The sequence below is a fragment of the Syngnathoides biaculeatus genome, chromosome 5, assembly GCF_019802595.1.
Source record: "Syngnathoides biaculeatus isolate LvHL_M chromosome 5, ASM1980259v1, whole genome shotgun sequence".
NCBI classification, from domain to species: domain Eukaryota; kingdom Metazoa; phylum Chordata; class Actinopteri; order Syngnathiformes; family Syngnathidae; genus Syngnathoides; species Syngnathoides biaculeatus.
The window spans coordinates 24,819,055-24,845,537 of record NC_084644.1 but is presented as its reverse complement, the minus strand read 5'-3'; the positions used below and the strand labels follow the sequence as shown (position 1 = coordinate 24,845,537).

At 42.3% G+C, this 26,483-nt stretch overlaps 1 protein-coding gene across 4 annotated transcripts in view; it reads right to left on the bottom strand.

The window, feature by feature from the left end:
• Positions 1 to 26,483, bottom strand: part of LOC133500874 (CUB and sushi domain-containing protein 3-like) — a 299,335-nt gene that overhangs the window by 222,579 nt on the left and 50,273 nt on the right. For all 4 annotated transcript variants that reach the window (XM_061820098.1, XM_061820099.1, XM_061820100.1 and 1 more), the window contains one exon: positions 9,430 to 9,542. In XM_061820098.1, coding sequence (XP_061676082.1) covers positions 9,430 to 9,542 — 113 coding nt within the window. The remainder of the gene's footprint in view (positions 1 to 9,429; positions 9,543 to 26,483) is intronic.

Here is a 26,483-nt window from a genome sequence, read left to right as displayed (position 1 = left end):
TGGCTCCTCCTCCACTTAGTGTCAACAGTCTGCTCAAATATGCTGCTGTGAGAATGACATTCCACTCCTCAATCAGGAAACTCAGCCACTGTGGTTGAGTTGGTCACTCTAGCAAGAAGAGGATCCCACACCCAAAACGATCAAACAAATTTTTCACATAGCTTGAAACCATAACTGTTGGATGGCATGCAGCAGAATCTCATTTTAGCATGTCTCAGAATCAGAATTTAGAATCAGCTTTAATGGCCAATTATGTAACAACGCATAAGGACTTTGTCTCCAGCAGTCGGTATTGCCCTGGTACGGTATTCGTGTTGAGTAATGAGAAGAACAAATAAACTAACAAGAACAATGAACAATAGACATTCAGTTAATAAGAACTCGTCCTTATAAGAGTCAGAGTTGTGGAAGATGCAGTCTTCTTTATTTAGAGCAGGTCAGAGTGCGTCAATGCCCCACATTATGTTAAGATTATACAGAGTGCCCTTAACCATTCACGTTCACCATGATAGACCAATGCAAAGACAATTGTGCAAAGGGACCAGTTTAAAGTGATGAATCATGCAATAGTTTACAGTGTATCTCTGCATAGACGTCGATCACGAGGCAGTTTTGGCCGATCGCGTGAAGGCATGCCAAAAAAAAAAAAAAATCTTGATTCCGGCGCGGCAGATACGGTGATCGCACTCTCATAAAGGTGTGTTCCAGCAACTTGCCTCCGATTCACGGCCTTTTTTTTTGCTTTGTCCACGGTATTCTTTCGATTCATCAGTTCGCTGTAATTCACAGATTTTTTTTCATTTGTTTTCTTTTTTTTTTTTTTTTGAGAGGGCTACAGAAAGAAAGAAATGCCTGATGTTCCAAGTAAAAGGACTAACTCACCCCAGGTCCTTAATTCCAAAGTGATGGATGCATCCCAGCTCTAATTATACTCTAGACTCATTGCCCGTTGTTGTAAGAAAAGTCAAAACTAGTACCTCAGATGGATTTAGGCCTTAAGGTCATTGAGAATTTGTTGCATAAGTCTGAATATTTTTTTGGTGAAGGTAATCAAGGTGGTCATTTATAGAGGGACAAAAGTATAGTATAAATGGACAAGCAACCAATATTGATATTGATTTTGCATTAAGAATATAATAGATTCAGATTCAAATTTGCAACAGATGCATTAAGGTCAAAAACAGGTGGTGAAATCCAACTACACTGACATATGCTTTACAGTGACAAAGATCTTAAGATTTAAACTGCAACATGACAACCTCAACTGGTGTGGCTTTGACAGAGAAAGCAAAATCCATATCATCTAACGAATGCGCACAGCTCATCGCAAATGTGTTCCTACTGTACATTCTTGTGCGACTTGCCTGCATTGTTCACCAATATCTATCTGCTCCAAAGAGACAAGGACAAAAGTAATGCATCTGTGCATCGGTCACAGCGTGGCCTTGTTTTCTTAAACCAAAGTGAAAAGTGGATGGGGATGTGGTTGGGGGCTCAGCTGTGGGGCCACTAGTTTAGACCCACACACACAATCATTAAATCAGCATATGAAGCGACAGAACAAAAACGTTTGGCCATGCCTGCATTATATGTACTTTATGATTCTACTATTTATCACAGGTCTTTTCATAGTTTGGCCGGGGGTGCGACTTATTCTCCAGAGCGACTAATATGTGAAATTATTAACACATAATTACATACATCCATCCATCCATTTTCCAGGTCGCTTATCGGTGATTTTCACACTGGCGACCGTAAGAGGGCGCTCTAGGCCCGTGTATCTGTACCTACCACTTCTGTAGTTCTGAAAATTCCGCATTTCAACATTAGCTGTGACTTATAACAACTGAGAAGGACTGGACAAAAATGGCATTGAAGAAAAAAATACTATGCACATTACAAGATGCAAATAGTGAAATATGCGGCTAAACTAAGCATCTGGATGGGTTCTTTAAAGGACAAAACCTCTGCTTGTGATGTATCGATAACAGTTCCCTCTAATTTTTTACGTGTCTGAGCAAACACACTGAGGCTGTGAGGGCTCCTTTTGACCACTGTGAGCAACATGAGACGTATGCAATGTGGTCAATCAGTGTCATCCATTGAAGTTACATGGCTCATTAAAAGGTTCAGATTACATTGCCATCAGAACATTTTTAAGAACAATTTTGTGTTTTTGCACACTACACTGACAATGTCAACAAACAAAAAATACATTACAAAACAAATACATACCAAGCCAACTATTAATTATAAATTTGAAATGTTGCTTCCAACTTGGTTTCATTTTTTTAACCCACAATGATATCCCCATCTGTTTTTCTTGGTATAAAACCGAATTATTGCCTGCAGAATATATTTTGCAATGCATGTTGAAAGCTAAATGATGCTCCCAAACAGTTTTAGGGTTAATGTTATGTTGCCTCCTATATTTAAAATACAGAATTAGCTTTGTGGCCAATGTATCATCTGTACTTTCATCCTCAATCAGGCTGTGCCAAGGTGGAACTTTAATATTACACACCAAGAGAAAATCTCGTCCAGTTTCACCACTTTTTCTTCAATTATTTACATACCCGGTGTGTGTAATTGTGAGTGTCCCCCTTTAAAATGGAAGAGGGGCGGTGTCAAATAAACTAGGAAGTAGAGTGGGTGGGCCGGTGTGGCCAAGCAGCAGCTCTTTGTGAGAGGCAGTGTACTGCCGTGTTTTAAATTAAAAAAAAAAAAGACGACGTTAGGCTGTAGTTCACTGCGCTGTATCTGTTTTCCTCTGCACTGAGAGAGTGCGACAAGTGTGCAAATGTGCAGTTGCACAGGTTAGTGGGAACATTAATGTGACCCACATCACGCCACTGTTAAAAAATAAATTAAATGTTTTCAACTCCAGACCTGCGATCATCCCTTGGAGGCTTAAAGGGAATGGAAGGACCACAATGGACCTTTCTGCTAATATTATACAGTTTTTATGCTGAATACGAATCTTAAGTCCGTTATGAAGGAAACATTTTTATTTTTTGATTATCTGCAACAAAGGATCACACATTGCTGTATCTGCCGGAAAAGGACGGAATCGTGGCGGAATCGTCATCACTGTAAAAAACGCCGAAGGCTTTTCCGATAATTCAAGCGATGAACATTATTTTGAAGGGTGCCACGGTGAAGAAGATTATGAAGGCCTTAAAGTTTATCAATTTGAGACAGTTAAACAACACACGTTCAAATTCAGACGAAGTAGCTGTCGATGAAGATGTTGATAGAGCAGTCAGACCCATTGTGGAGGATATGCCTCGTGTTGGAAATATCGACTGGTAAGCGTTTGAGAAGTTCTCGTTTGGTTTAGTTAGTCATAAACTGATAAATAGTAAAGGCTTCGATATCCTGAATGTATATACGAAGTTTTCGGTGCTGTTTTGAAATCATGCAAACGCCGTGTATTTAGTGATTTGGTAAGGGACAACTACTTTGCGTGTAAAATGCTTATTACTGCACTAAAACACACACAAGCCGATAAAGTAAACGTCTAAGTTGGTATATTTTCACAAATAAATAATAATAAATATTTTTTTACAGATTGGTTTTCACTTACAATCACTGAGGAATTCTCTAAACTAATGGGTTTTTCTTCGGCATGAATACAAAAGACTTCAGCTTATGGTCGTTCCAAAACAGCCCATCCCAGAATTTGTGACGTCAGAGGTCCGCCCCCAAAATTAGTTGTTTTGCAGAGAAACTAGGTCAAACCTTGTGGACTTTAATTCATAAACACTTGTATTTTTTGGTAAAACATCAAACAGGATATGCATTTCATGGAACAGTTGAACATATACAGTGAAGAAAATGAGTATTTGAACACCCTGCTATATTGCAAGTTCTCCCACTGAGAAATCATGGAGCTGTCTGAAATTTTCATCATAGGTGCATGTCCACTGTGAGAGAGATAATCTAAAAAGAAAAAGCCATGAATCACAATGTATTATTTTTTAAATGATTTATTTGTGTGATACAGCTTCAAATAAGTATTTGAACACCTGAGAAAACCAATGTTAAAATTTGGTACAGTAGCCTTTGTTTGCAATTACAGATCAAATCTTTCCTGTAGTTGTTCGCCAGGTTTGTACACGCTGCAGGGGGGATTTTGGCCCACTCCTCCGCACAGATCTTCTCTAGATCAGAAAGGTTTCTGGGCTGTCGCTGAGAAACACGGAGTTTCAGCTCCCTCCAAAGATTTTCTATTGGGTTTAGGTCTGGAGACTGGCTAGGGCACGCCAGAACTTCACTGTATTTTCGTCTCGATAAGATAATTTGCTTTAGAAATTAGACATTCCATGAACTTTAAACCAAAATACTCCAGCCATTTGATATCTCCATGAATCCCAACTTTAAAGCAGTCTTGCGTAACCTTTGGGAGCAGTGGATGATGGATGCAGAGCACAGCTTCCGGGTGAATCCGCCATGCAACTTTCCGGGAAGTGACTGGGTGGATCGACAAAGTATGGGCTTCCGTGACAACCAAAACATTCCTGTCGGGATTCAGAAAGGCTGGAATAGGCTAGTTGTAACTGCAACTGATGACAAGTCTGACGTAAGTGACGTAGAAGAGGAAGTGGCGCGTCGTCTACCTCGGAGTTGGCGGACTTGTTTGGAAGTGACACAGAGGAAGAAGATTTCATTGGATTTTAGTTACTGGATATTTGGAGTGACACGGATGGTTTTGGTACATTTGTTAGTATGTTATTTATGCTATAGTTATCGCAATAACTCTCAATATGTTATTTTAACATACCAGGGATGTTCTCAGTTGTGTCATGTAACGTAAGCATACCGTTCAGCCTGTTGTTGCCTCTATTCTATTTTTATTTTAAATTGTTCATTATTTAAATTTTAAATGACATATCTGTCCTTAGTGTTGGATTTTATCAAATAAATTTCCCCCCAAAATGGGACTTATACTCCAGTGTGACTTACATGTGTTTTTTTCTTCTTGTACAGCGGGGCGACATATAGTCCGGAAAATACGGTAATCTACATTCTTCAATGAACATAGCATGCACATTTTTGGGGATGTGGGAGGAAACCAGAGTGCCCAAAGAAAATTCACGCAGGAATGGGGAGAACATGCCAACTCCATACAGGCAGGTCCAGAATTGAACCCAGGTCCTCAGAAATATCTAGCAGAAACTTTAACCAGTTAAACACCGTGCCACCTCCCTTCAAGAATATACTATGCATTTTTAGTTACGTTTTTTTCTCTCCCCTTTTTAAAACATTTTAGCATTTCATATTCACAGAGTCAGATGGATCTTAATCCTCATTCCACAGGCAAGGAGTGAGTTATGTGAACTAGTAAATAATGTTGTTGGGTGCAAGATTTCTTCGAGGTTGAGCTATTTATTTGACTTGTGTATCTAACGTCTCTGTAGGTCCTTGAAGAAGATGGATTTTTGACAGAGCGGTGGTGTTTGCAAACACATAAGAAGGACATATTTCCCCACAGGAGCTGCATGCACCGAGTGACGCTCTGGCTTCCTTGGAGGCTGCTTTGACGGACTACTGAGCAGGAGTTTCAACCGGGCTAGACACAGACTACTGACTGAGTTTGTTTTTTCATCACAAGGCATACGAGCTGTACTTCCTGCATTTCCCAGACACCGAAATTAAATCTTCTCCTACGATTAAATTATGTTCCATGGAATGGCTGCCTTTTCATGTCTTGTCCAAAAAATATAACAGGTTGAAATGGCACTGAGGTAGTCCTAGAGAATTACTGATTTTTTTTTTCCATTACGTACACAACCTTCAACAGGGGGGGTAGAAAGCTTTTTAACCATCTAGGCCAAGTTGCTAAGCACAGCTATAGCCTATTGCTATCACTTGCAAAGCTAGAACAGAACTCAAACCTAAAGAACTTTATATACATATATATATATATATATATATATATATATATATATATATATATATACACTGTTTGTTCATTGTATGAAGCCCCTCCGTATTGTTTTTTCTAAATACAGCTTGACCACTGGAAAGCCCTCTTGTGTTAAGTGTGCTGTATAATAGTTACAATATCTTTCGGATTTGTAACATTTTGCATTTCAACATTTTTGATAAAGACTCATAGGATATTTGAGAAATTAGATTCTCTCTGGCTTTGGCCTTGACCGTCCTTCACATGCACAAACATTCAAATCCACTTAATTACAAGCATGATTCAATAAGCTTGTCCTGTCCACAAGTATTGCATATTTTTCGATTTTAGGACAAATAGGATAGAGAGCACTTTCACTACAGAATATACAGTAACAAGGATAAGTGGTGTGCTGTGTTGAAAATGACAAACTGATATAGAGATGAAGTGACATTTCACAAGCAATAGTCAAAAGGCTCTCCGGGACTAAGCGCATTACTGACAAGAAACCAAGCTCGTCTCTCAGTATTGGAAATATTTTGCTAAAGCTTGTTTTCGATGTTGATCATAAAGTATTTAAAATAAAATTCAATGCAGCTGCACAAATGAAATAAATATTAGTCACAATATCAATTGTACATAATAAACTCAGGTGGCACGTTTGAGGACTGGTTAGCACAACTGCCACAAAGTTCTGAGGACCCAGATACAAATCCAGCCTCACTTGTGTGGCGTATCCATGTTCTTCCCATGCCTGCGTAGGTTTTCTCTGGGTACAGTGCTCTGGTTTCCTCCCACATTTGAAATTTTTATTGGTATATTTTTTAAACTATATATTACATTTTTTAGAACGCAATACTCCTGTATTTTGGATTACAATATACAATAGTAGAATAGCTGCAGGTTATGGTCATTTTAGTACCGGTCTATGCCAGTATGTTACTGTTTCTTCAACGTGTAGTAAAAAAAGAATCATCTTTTATTGTCATGAAGACATGACCACAAAATTCTTCCTCTGCATTTAACCCAACACAGTTGCATACATGGCAAACACACATTCTTGATGGTGGCACACAGTGATCTATCTGGGATACACTAAGGTATCGGTGTTTGCACATACATACTACAGCCGTGGGTCCAGGGAATGTTGGGGGATGGACCATTGATGCATGCATTAAATTTCAAAGTCAAGATGAGATTTTTTGGTTTATTTTTTTATGCTGACATTTGTCTATCAGGCAACTTGAACTGGGGTACCTTTGGTGGCAGATGATGAACTGAAGCACTGACCCACACCTACCCATATGTTGGGCTGCTCAATAAATTTCTAATGCCATGATTAAATTACCTTTATGTTGATTTTCTTTCCCTGTTTGTTGGCAATTTTCTACATTTAAAATGCATGCTCTTCTGCATCTGAGATGTCCTTCATTTGCAGCAACCTAGTCAGACAGCTATAAGGGGGAAAACCCTTTGTTAAATTTTCATTAAGCTCCTGCAAAGTGCTCAAAATACAATAAAAGCTTTGATTTGCATTGATCTCTCATGTGGTGATATTAGAAGCTTTAATTTTGAAGTTGGACACCTGAGCACGTTGGTGGAGAGGTGGGATGTCATGGGAAGACATGACTAACAATCATCGAAGCTTCAACCTTTTGGCTGGCCTGACCGGAGTAAAAAAAAACAAAACAAAAAAGTAAATGGAGAAGGAAATCACAACTATCGAGTACTTTGGATATTGTGACTGTGGACGACTGACCAATGTTCAAGCAGAACAACAGAGAAATTGCCAACACTGGGCATGTGAAGGGTTGGTGGGGCCTACATCCATCACTTGAGACTCAATACGAGGTGACTGTTAATCAGTCAGTAGAGCCACTCATCCACTGACAAAAGAGTTGGCAGTTTGAATACCAGGTCCGACTGTATGCTGCTGGAGCATCCTTGGGCAGAGACATTGAACCCTACCTAGCTTGCTTCCAGGTTGGCATTCTAGATGAGAAACTGTTCTCAATTGCATGGTTAAAAAAAGGAAGCAATTGTTAATTATTACAGTTTCCTGTTTAATGCTGTTAAAGTAGTTTGTACATGTTAACCAAACATTGACCGCATTTATCTGTGCGGGATGACTATTTTACATTGTTTTACTACTGTCAAAAGTACCGTAAGATACTGTTATACTGTATGTTGTAAGTTATTTACTGTTATTTTTGAATGACTGAACTGTTAATTACACGCAAGTGAGGACTAGATAACAACATTTTACAATTGAGACAAAATACAGCAAGATTCTGTTGTAATCCACTGTTAATCAACATCTGTTCATGAAAATTGTTTTATGATGCTAAGGCAGAGTTCATTATTGTTATGGTAAATGACTACTTTAACTGTTAATTTCCCTGTAATCTTGGTAAAATCTTAGTTTATCAAAGATGACATGCAGGACGGAGAAAGATGGACACAGATAGATAATGAGCGTTGACAACCAATGGGCAGATGAAGATAGCAGAGGGCATAAGCGAGGATGAGCAGGGTAAAAATGGAAGGAAAATGGGTACTGCTCGTAAGAAAATGAGGAGCAGTGAAAGTTGTCGATGAGCTGCCGCTGGAGAAGAGTAGATCAGGCTGTGAAGAACATTAAAGGAAGGACTCAAGAAAGAAGAATCCAAAGTGTCAGAACTGACAAAAAGAATGAAGGAATGAAAAGCAACATGTTCAAACTGAAACAAAGTTATAGTATTCCATTTTTGTGCAGCATAGCAGTTAAAAGCTGCTTCGCCATGTTTACTTTGGACTCTGATCCTTTATTTTATATTAGTTGAGAGATCTCAGAGCACCACTGGGGTAATATTCCATTAGCATGTCTCATTGTATTCAGGACCTAACCATTTCGAGTTTTATAAACCAGTGGCAGAACTTTAAAGCTCTTGTAAAGTTTACTGGGGGCAGTGTAGTGACTTAAAAAAATGGAGCAATGCGTTCTGATTTTTTTTTCTGGTCACAACCCAAACAGGGTTATGAATAAGATGAAATAGACAGGAAAGGGGATGGATTTCTGAAAACGTAGTAGCGTACAGGAAAATGGGAAAGCAACGTGGTCACGGAGGGATAATTCATATTTAGACAGATCCCCACTGCACTCAGCACAGCTTCAGCCCACATAACTTGGAATATCCATTACGTCAACTAATTCCCTTTGCCATCTGCCATGCAATTCCAGATGCACCTCTGGAGTGGCATAAAAAGTTCAGGACTTTGGGGGGAAGGCATGGTGATTTGTACAATATGAGATTAACATAGTTCATGGAAGTACCCCGTGTTTTGATATGTAGGAATGGAAAGATTCCAGGAAGCACATGACAACTCACCACATAATTTCTGGCAAATGACGTATAATTTCTCAAAATTACAGTCATGTTCATGAAGTGTATTCTGCACCTTAATTTCATCTTTTTAATACACTATTTGTTTCATGAAATGAAAAGTGATTTGCCGCAGGAAGAAATATTTAATGTTCTTACCTTCATATGATGCTTTAAATCCGTGAGCACTAACTGCAAAGTCACTGGTAAGCCTCAGTGAAAAAACTGAACCAGAACTGGTAACAGGTGGAGGGATGCTAAATCCTGTTAACCTATAGACAAAAGAAAGAGACTCGTTACACCCCAAGAAAATGATCAAGTCACATAATCCAATTCATGAATGCAATCCAAAACTATAGTCGATGAACATTTATTATATTTTAACAAATTGATAAAAGAAATATCCCCATGAAATTAATTTGCCCATCCAGAACACGAAATCAAAGTAGTGCATTTCCAATATTATCTGATGTCACAAATGGGCAGTGTTTTCTCTTAGATCAACATTGTAAAATTCAATAGGGAACCTAATCAAAAGTCTTCTGTACATGCATTAGCAATTACGTCAGACAAACAGTGAACACCTTGCACCACAAGTCAGTGCCCGTTATGCGTCTAATTAAACACTGCAATCCTTTAATATGCATGCAATTTGTCCACCTGCAATATAATGGCCATTAAACAATTCAAACATGTGCAAGAACCCTTCCTCTTGCTGGTTGCTGTGTAAAAGCAGGCCGGTGCATTGTAACAGACTGCTTCATTACTGCATTTGAAATTAGGTGCAGGTCCAAACAAATCCATTTAGTTTCACGACATCGTAAACAAGATGTGTTGCCGGTCATTCCTCAACACCACTTGCTGATGTTCTATCGACCCTCCGATGCTCTAAGTCAGCTTGTGTAGCGTGAACAGAACTTGAGCATGAAACAAAATGTCTCCATTGTTGCCATCTTGTTTTGTCAGGTGCTTTTCTCTTGCTAATTTGGGGACCATTTGTGTTGCCAAACCTTTGCTCTAAAGCCAGGCACATAAAGTATGGCTCCGGTGTGTGTGTATATGTGTCTGAGTACGTGTGTGCGAAAAGTGTAGTGTATTTACAGCTTCGATAGTTTCCAATTACAGTACTGTTCACAGTCATGATCCGAGTAATAAATAATTACACTTTGTCTAAGGTATTGTACAGCATGCAGGCAAACACCAAGAAAGCATTTCCCATAAAACAATGAGGAGGAAATGTTCCGTCACACTAAGTCTAATGCTACGTATTTTGACAACACAACAGACAACAAATTGGGTCATAAAAAGGTACAAAGGATGCGGGACAAAATCTAGTTGAAAACCAGTCAATCTTTATCATTGTTAAATCCATTTTTGCAACAAACTTTTGGTTTCTCACTGGTTGGTTGTATTTTGCATGCTAGTGCAATTCCCAAAGTCCTACACTATGTGATCTTCATTCCAATCCAATGGGGAACACACCATTCAAAAAGGCACTAACACTAGATCAAAAGGAAGAAAATTGGGGTTCGGGAGCGGATATAACAATCAGCGACTGTAGTGTGCAAGCTCCATATCACCCACCAGAATGAGTGTAATTGCATTCAAACTTAATACTAAAAAACACTGGGCTGCAATGTAATACCACTGGCAAAAGAGTTTCTTTTAATTATTTCATCCATTAATCCAAAAGGTATGCAAACTGATTGTAATGCGTCGCAAGAGGGATTACCATGACAACGCAAACAATACGTTTATGATGCGCTGCTGGCAGCATTCAATGCAGGGAAACGAGGTCTGCGAGAGAAACAGATGCCGTGGTAAAGCACCGTGCGCAGTCATGTGATGAATTAGACTTGATGAGCTAGAGCCTTTGCTCTTCAGTGGCTTCTTTACACCTGTCAAGCTTAAATAAAGGCAAGATATTTACTCATGGCCACAGTCAAGATTGATAACAGGTCTGAAAATAAAGCTTAGTCCCGATAATCCGGACCTCAAAGCTCATACCCAAGTGTGAGCGACTGCATCTCTCCCTATCTTGCAGTCGTGTCATCATGGTATCAAACATCCAGACAATGACAATTTCACTGGGTTAATGCAGGTGAAGATATCCATTTTAAAACTCTAAGTGAGATAACAGCCCAGGGCAAATTCAGACACTTCCAAAATTTCATTTCCCAATTCTGATTCACACAGGTCATCATCAAAATGTATGATTGAGGAATACTGCAAAAGTTAAATCTTCAATCTTAAAAACATCACTTAACAAAATGCATAGCATATTATTGTTCAAGCACAATATTGATCCCTTGAAGCTGAATTTAATCTGGCAAATGTCATAGAAGTAATCTATATTCTGTAGTTTATCCGATGAATGTGTACTGTATATATATGGATGGATATAATTTTGTCTGAAAATGAGAGGCTGATATTTGACAGCCTTACATTAAGCATATTTTGAGCCAGAGATTCACAAACATCAGGTGTCACCGGGAAGAAATATGACAGAACAGAACATAGAATCACCTTCTCGCCACGGACAATCATAGACAGAAGTTGCTTTAGCAACAGGAGTCAGCCAAATGGTTAGAAATTGCTAATTAACTAATGCAAAATCTGAGGTATGCAACCTCAAAAGAACTCCAACGAGCAGATCATTTGAAAATTGGACAAACTAAGGCTGTAAATCTTTAGCCACCTCACCATTTGATTCGATTTGTATTTATATTTCAGAAGGTTACAATTTGATTCAAATATATTGATGCCTCTTAAAATGATGCATATCCTTTAAATGTTCTTTTTTTACTTCATAAACCACATTTCAATTATTTAAATCAATTATACATCAATTTACTTCCTTTCTATTGCATCAGACCAAAATGGGAAAGATTTGTGAATCAGAATTTAACAATGTTTCTGAGAATTGGCAACCATGGATGTGTGTTTGATTGTCTGGATGTAACGTAAAAAATATACATATTCTGCAGTATAACTGATACTACAATATGATGGAATATGTTGTTTAATAATACTGAGATATATTGATCAATTTAAAATTAATTTACATAGTGCAATAGTTTATTCTTTTACCTACGCTTCCGCCATCCTTTTTATCAAGCCGCTTACCTTCACGCAAACAAAAACCACCTGCTAAAAGTGAAATAATGAGTCAGTTAATCTTAAAAGCTAAAGTTTCATTTCAGCAAATTAACTTCCTTTATTACTATACTACAACAGATGACTATAACAGTATTTGTATACCTGCATATACAGTATTTAACCGTCAGTGTACTATGATTTGTGAGAAAGGGCCTAAAAAGAAAACAAATACAAATCAGCTGTGTTTTTAATTGTTATTATGTTGTCTTACGATGTGCCAAACAATTCCTATGAAATGTTTCCATTTAGAGTTGGAAAAATATTGATGCATATATGCAATCAATTTTACAAAAAAATTGGTTTAATTTTTATTTTCATTGATCATGTAGTTGTCCATAAATGAAAGAAAAAAAAGAAAAATACAACAACCTTTTCCAATTTCCACATGGATTCTATTGTCACACATCATACAACACCCTTAGGTTATGTACAGTATGTTTGGCTCAATGCTGGTTATATTTGTGTGATGAGAGGAGCCCAACGTCTGGTAAGATGGCAGCTGTTAAATATTTCAATAACAGAGATACAGTGGAAGCAGCTCTGCCATCAGACGATCACAGAAGAGGCGTCGCACTGATGAGATATTAATGCAAATGAAAACTGTTCTCTGAACAGTTTGAACAATTCTGTGCATCTGGTTTCCAAGGCTGGGGCAGTATAGTGGGTTTCACAATATCTAATTATTTTTTTTCAGATGCAGTATATGTGTGTTTCTTTCGGCTTGTCCCTTTTGGGGTCGCCACAGCGTATCAGCTCAGATGAATGCATATATATGTTTGGCACAATTTTTATACCGGATGCCCTTCCTGACGCAACCCTTCTCAGGGAGTGGAGGCCCCAGTGGGATACGAACCCACAACCCCTGGTTTACCAAACCAGTCCTCTAACCACTGAGCTACGGGGCCTCCTCAGATACAGTATTTAATAAGACAAATACCATTTCTATTGGTATGAGATTGGTTCCTATTTAAAAATCTGCACCCCTTGTGCGACTCGGTATCTGACTCTGTGCCTCTCACACAGCTTCATTCTCACTATTTGTGACAAGCACTGAAAAGGTATAATGTTACATATAAAAACATAAAAGGCGGCACATTGGCGCAGCTGTAGCGCGTTGGCCTCACAGTTCCGAGGACTAAGGTTCAAATCCCAGCCCTGCCTGTGTGAAGTTTGCATGTTATCCTCGTGCCTGCGTGGGTTTTCTCTGGGCACTCCGGTTTCCTCCCACATCCGAAAAACATGTAACATTAATTGGAAACTCTATATTGCCCCCAGGTGTGATTTTGAGTGAGACTGTCATCTGTCTCTATAAGCCCTGTGATTGGCTGGCAACCATTTAGAGTGTAACCCCCCTCCTGCCTGTTGGTAGCTGGGATAGGCTCCAGCATTCTCCACGACCCTCGTGAGGATAAGTGGCAAAGAAAATGGATGGATGGAAATCCAGTGAATTTACTCCATCAGTCTGTTATTAGACAGACAATAATATATATGTATAAGGAAGGGATTTATTAAGAATTAACTATCACGAGGCGGCACGGTGGGTCAGCTGGAAAGTATTGGCCTCACAATTCTGAGGTCCTGAGTTCAATCGCGGACCCATCAGTGTGGATTTTGCATGTTCTCCCCGTGCCTACGTGGGTTTTGTCCAGGCACTTCAGTTGCCTCCCACATCCCAAAAACGTGCAACATTAATTGGACACTCTAAATTGTCCCTAGATGTGAGTGAGTGTGGATGTTTGTCTCTATGTGCCCTATGTTTGGCTGGCAACCAGATCAGGGTGTACTCTGCCTCCTACCCGTTGTCAGCTGGGATAGGCTCCAGCATTCCCAGCGACCCTTGTGAGTATAAGTGGCTAAGAAAATGGATGGATGGATGGATGGATGGATGGATGGATGGATGGATGGATGATGGATAAATATCACTATATGCTGTATATTGTGCAATGTCAACCTCAGAAACCTGAACCTTAAAACTGTTAAGCAGATATGCTAAAACACAGCCCACAAGTTTATACATCATATCATAAGACAAGGCATCAACATATTTTGCCCGTCAACTTTTGCTCAAGTGATGTCTTGCAAAGCAAGGAATAGATAATTGATGTTTACAATAATTTGACAAATGTATCAAAAGATTAAAAACTAAAATCTTTGTAACCTGGTGAGCATGGGTTTGTTAATGGTAGAGGATGAAATCAAAAAACCCATTCTTAAAAACGGCTATGAAAAGGTTACTCATATACTGTTTGTGCAAGCATTTCTGTCAAGGAAGCAGCTACAACTTACATTCCAGCACTTTACAAACTAACAGATTTATTCAGTCAGGTCTACTAAAGGAAGCAAAGAGCAGACAGTGGGATTTTTTTTAATTTTTTTTTACCCAGGTTGATTTTGATGGTGACGGATAAGGGGTTTTTGATGTCCACAACACAGAGAAGAAAGTTATTTGCATAAAATGAATTATTGGCAGAGAACATGCAGTATTAATAATGTAATTTCTTCATGAGCAACCTGGACAGTTAAAACCTTTGAGAAAATGAAATATATTGTGTTTCATCAGTTGTACAATATTCCACCAGGTTAACAGTGGCTGCCAAATGGTTATGTCTGGCAACGCGTCGCACATGATTGCCTGAACAGAAGTGCCCCTTCTTTCCACCTAAACATGCTACATCAACTCTTAAGGTAGCTGTGACAAATTCCCACCATCTGAGTAGTGAACCTTGGTAGCAGCATAACACCAAGAAGGAAGACAATCAAAAGAGAAACAGGAATGATCCACTTTTTTTGTCTTTGTCAAATCATCTCTTTGCTTGTCACAGTTGTGTTTTTCTGTCACTCAAGTTCTCTCACACTTCTTTTGTTTTCGCCTGGTAAAAGGTTGCTGTAAGTCACTCTTATCATTTCTTCCAACATTTTTTTGAGCAGGATCCTCAAATAATGTGGCATCTTTGTACATTTTTGTTCTTGCACACCTCCGGCTAAAATGCCTTTAATCTTCAGTCTTTTAAAAGGAAGCATGAAGACCAGAATGTCTTTAACTGACAGTAAGTAACCATTACCTTGAAGCTGTTCTTTTTATTTTATTGTCAAGCGTCTGTGCCAAATAAGACTCATAACTCGTGTAAATAATGGCCTGACTGCTGGGCAATACTTCAAATAAGTAAAGAACAGCATGAAATGATTGAAAGACTTACCCTTCTTTACAATTACCCTAGATAGAACATTTTGCTTTTATAATCACCAAAAATAAAATTTCAAATAATCAAATTTAGTATTTTTTCCCTACAAATATGGCTATCGCTCTTCATTTCAGTCAAAGACCAGAACTTGCTTTAGACCAGAACTGACATAGATACCAAGACCTTTGGGTGTTGAGACTGAGTCTTTTTAAAAATTAATTTTGAGAGGCATGACAAAGTTGAAGAGTTACAAGAATGTGAAACACAAGAATTGAGTTATTTGTTGTTTTAAAAAGTCATTCTCCTTATTATCACAAACTTCTTTTTCTGTTCCCTTCAGCTTGTCCCTGATGTAGTAAAACCTCCACTTTAGATTATTTTGTCACACCTACAGCGCTCCTCAGCACTGTTCTGCTGCCCTCATCAGAAACAGCATCATCTTTATTTTGCCAACAATGTCAAAAACACACTAGGAATTTCTCTCTGGTAGTTGGAGTGCCTCTCGTACGACATACGTCAAGTACGACAGCAGACAGACTGTCGATAGGGCATTGCGAAGAAGAGTCACCGAGCAATAAAGGAATTACATTCCAATCCTATTCGTGGACCAGCTCTGCATTTAATACCATCATCCACAAACCTCTCTCCTCCAAGCTTCTGCAGCTCAGCATCTTGCCTGCCATCTGCCACTAGATTTACAGCTTCCTGACGGGCAGGACGCAGCAGGTGAGGGTGGGGGTCACAACCTCCTTCACATGCATAATCAGCAACGGGGTACCCCATAGTTTTGTCCTCTCTCCACTGTTCTTCTCTCTTTACATGAACAACTAGACCTCAATCCATCTGCTCTTGTTGTTTGAAGATGACACCAGTCATCGGCCTCATCAAAGATGGTGGTATCAACAGGAAGTGGAGCAGCTAGAGGTGTGGTGTGGCTGGCAAAACCTGGAACTGAACGCACTAATGACTGTAGAGATGATTGTGGACTTCACGTGGCATCCTACGCCATAGCTGCCTCTCACAGTGTCCAACTCCATTGTGTCAAGCATCAAGACCTTAAAGGTCCACTGTCATGAAATGCATGATTTGTAGTATGTTATCAATGAAAAATCGTCAGCCCGTATGGACCCAGCCGTTTTTTCACCACAAAACATGATTTTGACGTATATGCTGTTTTGTAACTGAAAATCTTGAAAATCTTGTTGCTGGATATTGCACGAACACTCAGGAGGATGGATTCGCTCTTCATTCTTTTCCAAAAGATCCGGTTCGCAATGAAAAATGGATTTCACAGGCACAAAGGAGGAGAGCTTTTTGGGTTCCAAATGACAGGTAGGTGTGTAGACAGCTACTAAAAAAAAAAAACAATAGTTGGGGGGAGCGTAATTCATAAGTCAGGGGTGCTAAATGTGTCGATGTGCGCATCGGAAGGCTTCCGTGCAGCAGCCGCTGAAGGACGGGCTCTGCAGGCCTTGTGGATTGCCGAGCCGGCCATGTGAATCATCACCGGCAACAAGGCCGAGCCAGCCTTGACGACACGGCTTCGGCCGGCGTGGCTCGTCATGGTGCCGGGCCGTGGTGGCTCATCTCTGCTGCGGAAGTGGATCGGACTGGGAGGTGGTTTTCTCGTGGCGTCGCCGTCGCTCGCGGGCGGGGAGGCGATTTGGCCACGGCGTCGTCGTCGCTCGTGGGCGGCGTTGTTTTATTTTAGCATGTTTATAGGGATGACACTTGGGCTTTAAATTTCCTGGGAATTACAGTCTGGCCTGAAGTGGGAGACTAACATTAACTCCATCCTCAAAAAGGCCCACCAGAGGATTTAATTCCTACAGCCTGCCATTGGAGCTGTTGAGACAGCTCTCCAGTACACAATGATATTGAATCAGTATTGTGTACCTCCATCACAGTGTCGTTTGATGCTGCTTAAAAAAGACGTATGTATTGAAAAAATCTGAGTGGCTCCATCACTATGTGGGATTTATTCTTGATTGAGAACAGATCAGGCAATGAAGTATTTGTATGCATCCAGACTTTTCTACACTCTCAATCTCTTCCGTGTAAATCTCGATAACTTACCCAACAGACAGATGTGTAGATCCAGTTGTCCAAGAAAAGCAGAAGCGGATCAACAGTCCATTTTCTTATTGGGGAAAACCTTTGTTTATTATCACCTTCTAAATATTTAATGGTATCGGAAAAAACTATGGGCATCGTCCTATAAGACATATTTTTGTGCCGTCTCCAACGGACTTAGCATTGAAGAATGCTCTGCTAGACTTTCAAAATGGCCAGTTACGTGATTTCAGTGATGTAGGTGCATGAGCTCTATATCCTGGTCACCAGTTCTTCCAGTTCCTTCCCTCAGGTCGGCGATAATGAACAATGCAAACTAATGCTAGCAGACATTCCAACAGCTTCTTCCCTCTTGCAATAAACTTCTTTAACGGGTAACTTATTCAATTGCAACATGGTGCTTTTTGTCTCAAAGTTGTTGTCACATATCTGCTGGGCCAATTATTTTTATATCTCACCATATTTTTTGGACAACAGTGAGCACCAGTTAGAAGGCCGCGTCCACTCTGTTTAGCATTTTTTGTTTTGTTTTTTTTTTCCCCCTACACAAGCAGCACTGGACCATACACTGCTGCTATACTGTATACAGAATTCCCACATTGTCATATTAATGACAAATAATTCACACAAAAGGAAAATGTTTATTTACATATTTTGTTTCCAAAAAGTGACTGTAACACAGCAGTAAAAAAGATCAAAGTCCTTTTTATCCATCCTCCTCCTGAACACCCATAGTTGAACAGCCTCAGTATATGTGTCACATATTTCAGTCTCTCAGTTGGTCTCAATGTCATTTTCATCTTGACTTACCACTGAAGTTGTGCTGTTCTCCTCCCATAGCAATCTAGCATTTTAATCTCTTAGTGATAGTAGATTCTTTCGTGCGCCATGCATTTAAAATCCACCATAAGAGTTTCATGTGTCTACTTTTTGAGAAAGATTTTTTAAATCATCCAACCATCAATTTTCTTTGCCGCTCATCCTCACAAGGGTCGCGGGGAGTGCTGGAGCCAATCCTAGGTGTCAACGGGCAGGAGGCAGGGTACACCCTGAACCGGTTGGCAGCCAATCCCAGGGCACATACAGATGAACAACAATTCGCACTCACAATCACACCTAGGGGTAATTTAGTGTGTCCAATTAATGTTGCATGTTTTTGGGATGTGAGAGGAAACCGGAGTGCGCGGAGAAAACCCACCCAGGCATGGGGAGAACATGCAAACTCCACGCAGGCGAGGCCGGGATCGAACCTGGGTCCTCAGAACTGTGAGGCCAACGCAGCTGACCCACTGTGGCGCCTTTTTAAATTAATGAAATTAAAAATATATAGCCAATTGAGATAGATTCTTCCTCTTTTACACCCACTTAAAGTAAAGTTTCCTTCTTATTCTACACATTTGAATTCTTTGTACATTCCCAAACTATAGTGCATTGTCATAAATAGCCATCTTTAAACCATTTCATTAGTTTTTGTGTTTTTTCTTGTACTTATAAAGTCATAGCCACTAGTGAAAATAACAAAATTTTAACCGCATTGGAAAAAGGCTGCAGGGTTCACGGTGACCAAAAAAAGTAGCAGCTTGTCGTTTGGAAAATACAGTACTCGTCCACTCACTCTAGTAGTCTCACCACGCTGCAATCTTTGCACATCTGATGTTGACCAATTCTGGCTACTCATATGCCTGAGTAGAGGCAAGAGAGGAAAGCTATCAGGGAGGACTGGAAATCCAATCGATTTTTTTCCCCACAATCAGTTGTTTCACACCCATTAACAAATGATATGTGCCGTCATAGCAAATGCTTAATAACAGCAACAGATAGAATACCTAGCTGAGGGTTTGGAATTTATTTGCCATAATCACTCATGTCTCCTTCCTTCTACCTTATACAGCCATAAGGGATAGTGTACTGTACTGTTGTTTAATGTCCCCCCAAAGTAAAAAAGAAAATATTATAAATTTGAAACTCCACAGAAAAGAGAGTTTTTACAAGCCTGCCAAATCTAGATGGATTAAAAAAAACAAACAGAAAAAAAAAATCACCACATACATGAAATGAGGCTTCAATATGTGCCCTGCGACTGACTAGTTCAGGTTGTAGTCTGCCCTTTTCGCCAGATATTGGCTTGGATAGGCTATCGCACTCCTGTGACCCTTGTGAGGATAAGCGGGTTCAAAAATGGATGGATGGTTTTCAAGATATCCTCTTAGGTCTGAGAACACCCCGCTCGACTTTCAACTTTTACTCAAATACATTTATAGTCCTGTATGTGCTCAAATGCCTGTAATCTGAGCCTCAAGGTGAATAATGTTGTTCCACTGTTATAATAAACCTTTAACCTTCCTTGAATTTTCTCTGTTATGTGGTGCCACACACGAGGAGCAAGGTGGTGATGAATTACACGACTACACTCTCAGTCCATGAGCTAGTGGGCTAGTGTGCTACAACAGGGCAGGTCTTCAATACTAAATTAGATTTTTTTTATTTTTGCTCACATCTGATTATTTGTGTCGTTATTTAACCACAGTCAGTGTGTAATTCAGTTCAATGTTTAATGTTGCTCTCCATGAGAAGCCTGCAAATTTGTGAACAAAGAAGACAGAGGAGGAGGAGTGTGGATGCAGTCGGAGTTTAACAGACATTTTATTTTATTTCAGGGTATCAAAGGAGCGCAGCAAAAACAGCAGAGAAAACTGACATTTGTTAGTGCTCTTTTCTCAAGTGTCTCACATCCAGACCCCCATATATGGTGCTCGCTCTGTATCTTCAAGCTGACACATTAAAGCTGGCAGCAGGCGAAAGTTATCAAATGTTGTCCAAGCTGTCTGAAATTACAAATGGGGCTCACTTTTATAGTACTTTTCACCCTTAAGGGTGTCAAGGACGAGACTCGGGGGTGGACCCAAATGCACGACTCAGGTGAGAGGTAAGCAGTGCAGAATAAGCCTTTATTCGTTCCAATGTCGGTTACCAGGGAGTCAGTCCAAACAAGCAGCAAGATCAGTAACGGCAGGCTTACGGGGTAGGTCGGGAGACAGGCGTTGGTCGGTACACGGGAGGTAGACGTCAGGAGTACGGTAGTGCGGGAACGAGGCATGAGAGGCAGCGATCTAGCAGAGTCTCTGTCGTCCCCCGGGTCCTATATGTACTGGGTCTAATCGGAGGTCATGAGGCGCAGGTGTGACCCTTCCGATTAGACGGCCACGCCCAGCCCTGGCTGGAATCCAGGATCATGACAGTACCCCCCCCCCCTCAACGGCCGGCTCTGGACGGCCCAGGCGCATCAGGGTGAGCCGCGTGAAAGTCCCTGATGAGGGAGCGGTCCACGACGAAGCGGGAGGGGATCCAAGAGCGCTCCTCCGGGCCATATCCCTCCCAGTCCACCAGGTACTGGACCCCCCTCCCTCTGCGGCGGGAAGACAGCAACCGGCGCACGGTGTACACCAACCCACCGTCGACCATGCGGGGGGGCGGGGGGGACTTGAGCGGAGGAGCCAGCGACGACGTGCGATTCGGGCAGCACACACCGGGCAGGCGTTGACGAGGGTGAATCCTTCCATCCCTGGGACTCCTGTGCGACAAGACTGCTCCGATTCCTGAATTCGATGCATCCACCTCCACCACAAACTGGTTATCGGGATCCGGAATAATGAGAACGGGCGCAGTAGTGAAACTTGCCTTGAGCCTGCCGAAGGCCTCCTGGCAGGTCCCGGACCAGTCGAAGGTGGTATTTGGCGAAGTGAGCGAATGCAGAGGAGCGGCCACGGAACTGAAGTTCCTTATGAATTTCCTATAGAAATTGGCAAATCCCAAGATCCTCTGCACGTCCCTCCTGTTGGTGGGGGTAGGCCACCGCAGCACCGCGTCGACCTTCCCGGGATCCATCCGTATCTCTCCCTCAGCCAGGACAAAGCCCAGGAAGGACACGGATGCCTGATGGAACTCACACTTATCCATATCCACGTATAATTGGTGCTGCTGCAGACGCCGGAGCACCTCTCGGACTTGTTGAATGTGAGAGGCTAGGTCTGCTGAAAAGATGAGAATGTCATCCAGGTAAACAAAGACAGATCTGTTCAGGAACTCCCGGAGCACGTCGTTAATGAAGTTCTGAAAGACGGTGTGAGCGTTTGTCAGTCCAAAGGGCATCACAAGATACTCATAGTGCCCTGTGGGGGTGTTGAACGCCGTCTTCCACTCATCCCCTTCCCGAATCCGCACCAGATGGTAAGCGCTGCGCAAGTTGAGCTTGGTGAAGATCCGGGCTCCCTGGAGGAGTTCGAATGCTGTATAGATAAGCGGCAAAGGGTACCTGTTCTTGACTGTGATGTCGTTCAGTCCTCGGTAGTCGATGCAGGGTCGCAGCGTGGAGTCCTTCTTCTTGACAAAAAAAAAAACCCCGCACCGGCTGGTGAAGATGAGGGGCGAATGAGTCCGGCTGCCAGCGAGTCCTTGATGTAGTCCCTCATGGCTTGATGCTCTGGTCCTGTTAAAGAGAACAGTTTCCCTCTGGTAGGAAAGGTGCCTGGCAGGAGTTCAATCGCGCAGTCGTATGACCGATGTGGCGGTAGAGACTTTGCCTTAGATTCAGAGAAGACCTCCCGTAGGTCATGATAGCAGGAGGGCACTGCGGTCAGGTCCAGGGCGGTACCAGGTTCTGTTAGCCGAACCGGCGCGACTTGAATACCCCTGTCTCTCCGGACAGCGAAACAACGACTGAGACAGTCCTCACCCCAAGTCTTGATCTGACCCGTGGTCCAATCTATGTGCGGATTATGTTCTTTGAGCCACGGACTGCCCAAGATGATGTCGCTACTACGTGCGTCGAAGACATGAAAGCTAATTCGCTCCGAGTGAGCGTCCGGAAAGCTCATACGTAGCGTCTGAGTACGATGTGTAACCCGACAAAGGAACTTGCCATTGGCGGCATAGGCGTGACGAAACTGTTGCGTGGGGAAGGTTGCCGCGCCCAGCTCCTCGACCACGCGGGGATTTATCAGGTTTGCTTCCGACCCAGAATCTATGAAAGCCGTCACAGAGCATGAACGGGAGTCCGTTCCCAAGGTGAGGTGAAGAAGGGACCTCCCTGACCCCGTCGCGGTGTACCGCACACTCACCGGAGTAGCGATCCTGATGTCAGAATGCCCTGGTCGAGTCGGGCAACGGGCGATCAAGTGTCCCAAACGCCCGCAGTAAAAGCAGCGTCCCTCTCATCGCCGACGTAAGCGCTCCTCCGCTGAGCTGCCAAGCCCCTCCACTTGCATGGCTTCCGGTGAAGCTGATAACACGGGTGGCCGGGAAGCGGAAACAACCGGACTGCGACTCTCCCTCTCCTCCTCCCTCAGGCCCTCCATCTGTCTCTGCACGGTGAGGCGCTGGTCCACCTTGAGGGCCAATGCGATGAGGGAGTTAAGCGAAGGCGGAAGATCCATGGCCACGAGGTGACCACGGATCTGTGGGGACAGTCCCTCGTAAAACGCGTCATGGAGGGCTTCCTCATTCCAGCGACTCTCAGCAGCCCGAATCCGGAACTCAATGGCGTAGTCGGACACGCGGCGACGCCCCTGGCGAATTGTCATGAGTGACGACGCCGCCTGGCGTTCCGGAGCCTCATACTGGAACACCTGGGTGAGCGCGCAGATGAAGCTCGCCCACGAGCGGCAGGTCTCCGAGTTACGGCTCCACTCGGCGGTGGCCCATGCCTCCGCCCTCCCGTCATGTGGGAAATGACGAAGGCGATCCGGGAGCGGTCCGTGGGAAAAGCGGAAGCTTGCAGCTCAAAGTGGAGATCGCACTGCGCCAGGAAGGGCTTGACGTTACCGGAGTCGCCTGAGAACCGCTCTGGTCGAGAGAGCGGAGTGATGGTAGCACGGGGAGGCACAGGAGCGGCCGCGCTAGCTTGGGAGGCTAGCCACGGTTGCAGCTGGGTGCAGAGCTCCTGGATCTGGTGAGTCATACCCTGGAGAGCAGCTTCTTGCTCACCCAGGCGTTTGCCCTGCACTTGCAGCGCACGGCGAATGGCATCAGAGTCGGCTGGGTCCATGTTCTTGGCTAGATCGCTCTGTCAAGGACGAGACTCGGGGGTGGACCCAAATGCACGACTCAGGTGAGAGGTAAGCAGTGCGGAATAAGCCTTTATTCGTTCCAATGTCGGTTACCAGGGAGTCAGTCCAAACAAGCAGCAAGATCAGTAACGGCAGGCTTACGGGGAAGGTCGGGAGACAGGCGTTGGTCGGTACACGGGAGGTAGACGTCAGGAGTACGGTAGTGCGGGAACGAGGCATGAGAGGCAACGATCTAGCAGAGTCTCTGTCGTCCCCCGGGTCCTATATGTACTGGGTCTAATCGGAGGTCATGAGGCGCAGGTGTGACCCTTCCGATTAGACGGCCACGCCCAGCCCTGGCTGGAATCCAGGATCATGACAAAGGGTTGTCAAATTGCTTTTTACACTCATTCACCAAATTAACTCAGTCACACAATGATTAATGAAATATATTGTCATGATTGGAAAATTCATTCACAGATATGCAAAAAAAGGGGTTCACTGAAGGATACTTCAGTGTTATCAAGTAGGTGTTGGAATCTATTATCTGCATGGACCAGTTTGCCCCAGTCTTCAGGGAGAGAGAGCACTTCAACAGATTTCAGGAACTGTGTGAAATATCATCCTACTTCAAATGCTCCACCATCATTCCGGTTCCCAAGAAACCCGAGGCTCAGGTCTGAATCACTACAGGCCTGAAGTCCTTTGAATGACCCATGCTTGACGACCCCAAGAGCATTCCGGGTCATTTGCTGGACACCCTGGAGTTTGCCTATCAAGAAAACATGTCTAAGGATGATGCAGTAAACATGATATCACACCTCATCCTAGAACGCCTCGACAGCACAGGGATCTGTTCAAGATCCTGTTCTATGTATTGAAAGGAAGCGGAGAGGCTGTGGTGCAGCTGACACACCCTGGAGCTTAATGCACTCAAGACAAAAGATGATTGTGGACTTCAGGAGGCATCCTTTGCAGCAGCTGGCCCTCATGCTGTCCAACTGTTCTGTGTTAACCGCATGAATTAGAATTACAAACAGCGACTGCATCAGACAATCAAAACTGCTGGAAAGATTGCTGGTACCCTCTACCCATCCATAAAGACTTGCAGGCTGCACGAACGAAGACAAGAGTATCCAAAATCCTCTTGGACACTCCACATCCTTGTTACCTGGTCTTCCAGGACCTTCCCTTGCAATTAACTTTTTAAACAGCTAACTTACAATTATACATTTATTTTGATATGAATTTATTAATTTACTTATTTTCTTTTTAGAATTACAATCTTTGTCAAACTGTCAGGAAAAAAATGTACCATCATTGCTAGATTGCTTTTTGTTGCTCTGTGACTCTTCTTGCGATATCGTATGTCTCAGATGTGCTCCCTGTCAATTGTTAATTGTCATACTGGAGTGGCTCCAACTACCGGAGAAAAATTCCTTGTGTGCTTTTGACATACCAGGAAAAGTAAAGATGATTCTGACTCTGGAATTCTGAATTGTGATAACTCACTTTTTTGACACAGGGGGTTGTTAAAACCCCATTGCAAAACATCAAATACAGTTCTCCTTCGCCATATCCTGGTTCACTTTTTGTAGTTCCATTTTTAAAAAGTACAATATGCCTAATTTTATACTGTGGCTTATTCACTATACAGCTGGATTTGGAGTTGATCATTTTTCATTCAGGACTTTTGCTGGAACTGGTGTGCTCCAGGTGGACAAAGTGGATATTGGACAGATCATATTTAAAGTTTGGTATCATTTCACACAACTGTCTTACACTGTCTTTAACAGCAGTATCTTGCTAGCTAACTGAATATTGCCTACCACCAATTCATCCATTCATTTTCTTAGCCACTTATACTCACAAGGGTCGTGGGAGTGCTGGAGCCTATCCCAGTTGTCAACGGCCAGGAAGCAGGGTACACCCTGAACTGGTTGCCAGCCAATCGCAGGGCATACGGAGTTAGACAACAGTCGGACTCACAATCACACCTAGGGGTAATTTAGTGTGTCCAATTAATGTTGCATGTTTTTGGGATGTGGGAGGAAACCGGAGTGCCCGGAGAAAGCCCATGCAGGCATGGGGATAACATACAAACTCCACACAGGCGGGCCTGGGATTGAACCGCTTTCCAGTTGATCCACCTTGCTGCCGCCTACCACCAATTGTTAGCCCAAATTGTAATCCCTCCACAGGTGCTCAAAGATCAACACAGCTGAGGTGCAATTTTAATCATTTTATTGAATAGATTGTAAGAGACTAAATGCTTAACAACTTTAACATTAACTCATAAGATGTACTGACACAACAGATATTCAGAGGCAGGCACTCAACACGCAGACTAGCAGATCAGCAAGTCGTCATCCTGAACCAACAACAGCCACTCTACTGTAATTACATTCATTACACTCTCTTTCACTGATTCCTACGTGATGCCACAGGCCTTTAAAGGCCACACACACATTCAAAGTCACAAACTCTACAGTGAAAAAAAATGTGATGAAGGCAACCCTAATTAGATGAAAACACTATCTGCACCTCATGCCTATTTCGTATTGGTATTATGCATAAAGTTTTAAAATTAAACGAACACCAAAATTTAAAGTAGTTGGATTTGGGAATGTTCGGAATCCCATGGGTAAAAAAAAGATATGATTCACACATGCGCAAGAAAAATCTGAATTAGGCCACTTTTAACTGAAGAAAGAGAAAATGAATCAGAGTCTGACTGAAATCATTTTAACCTATT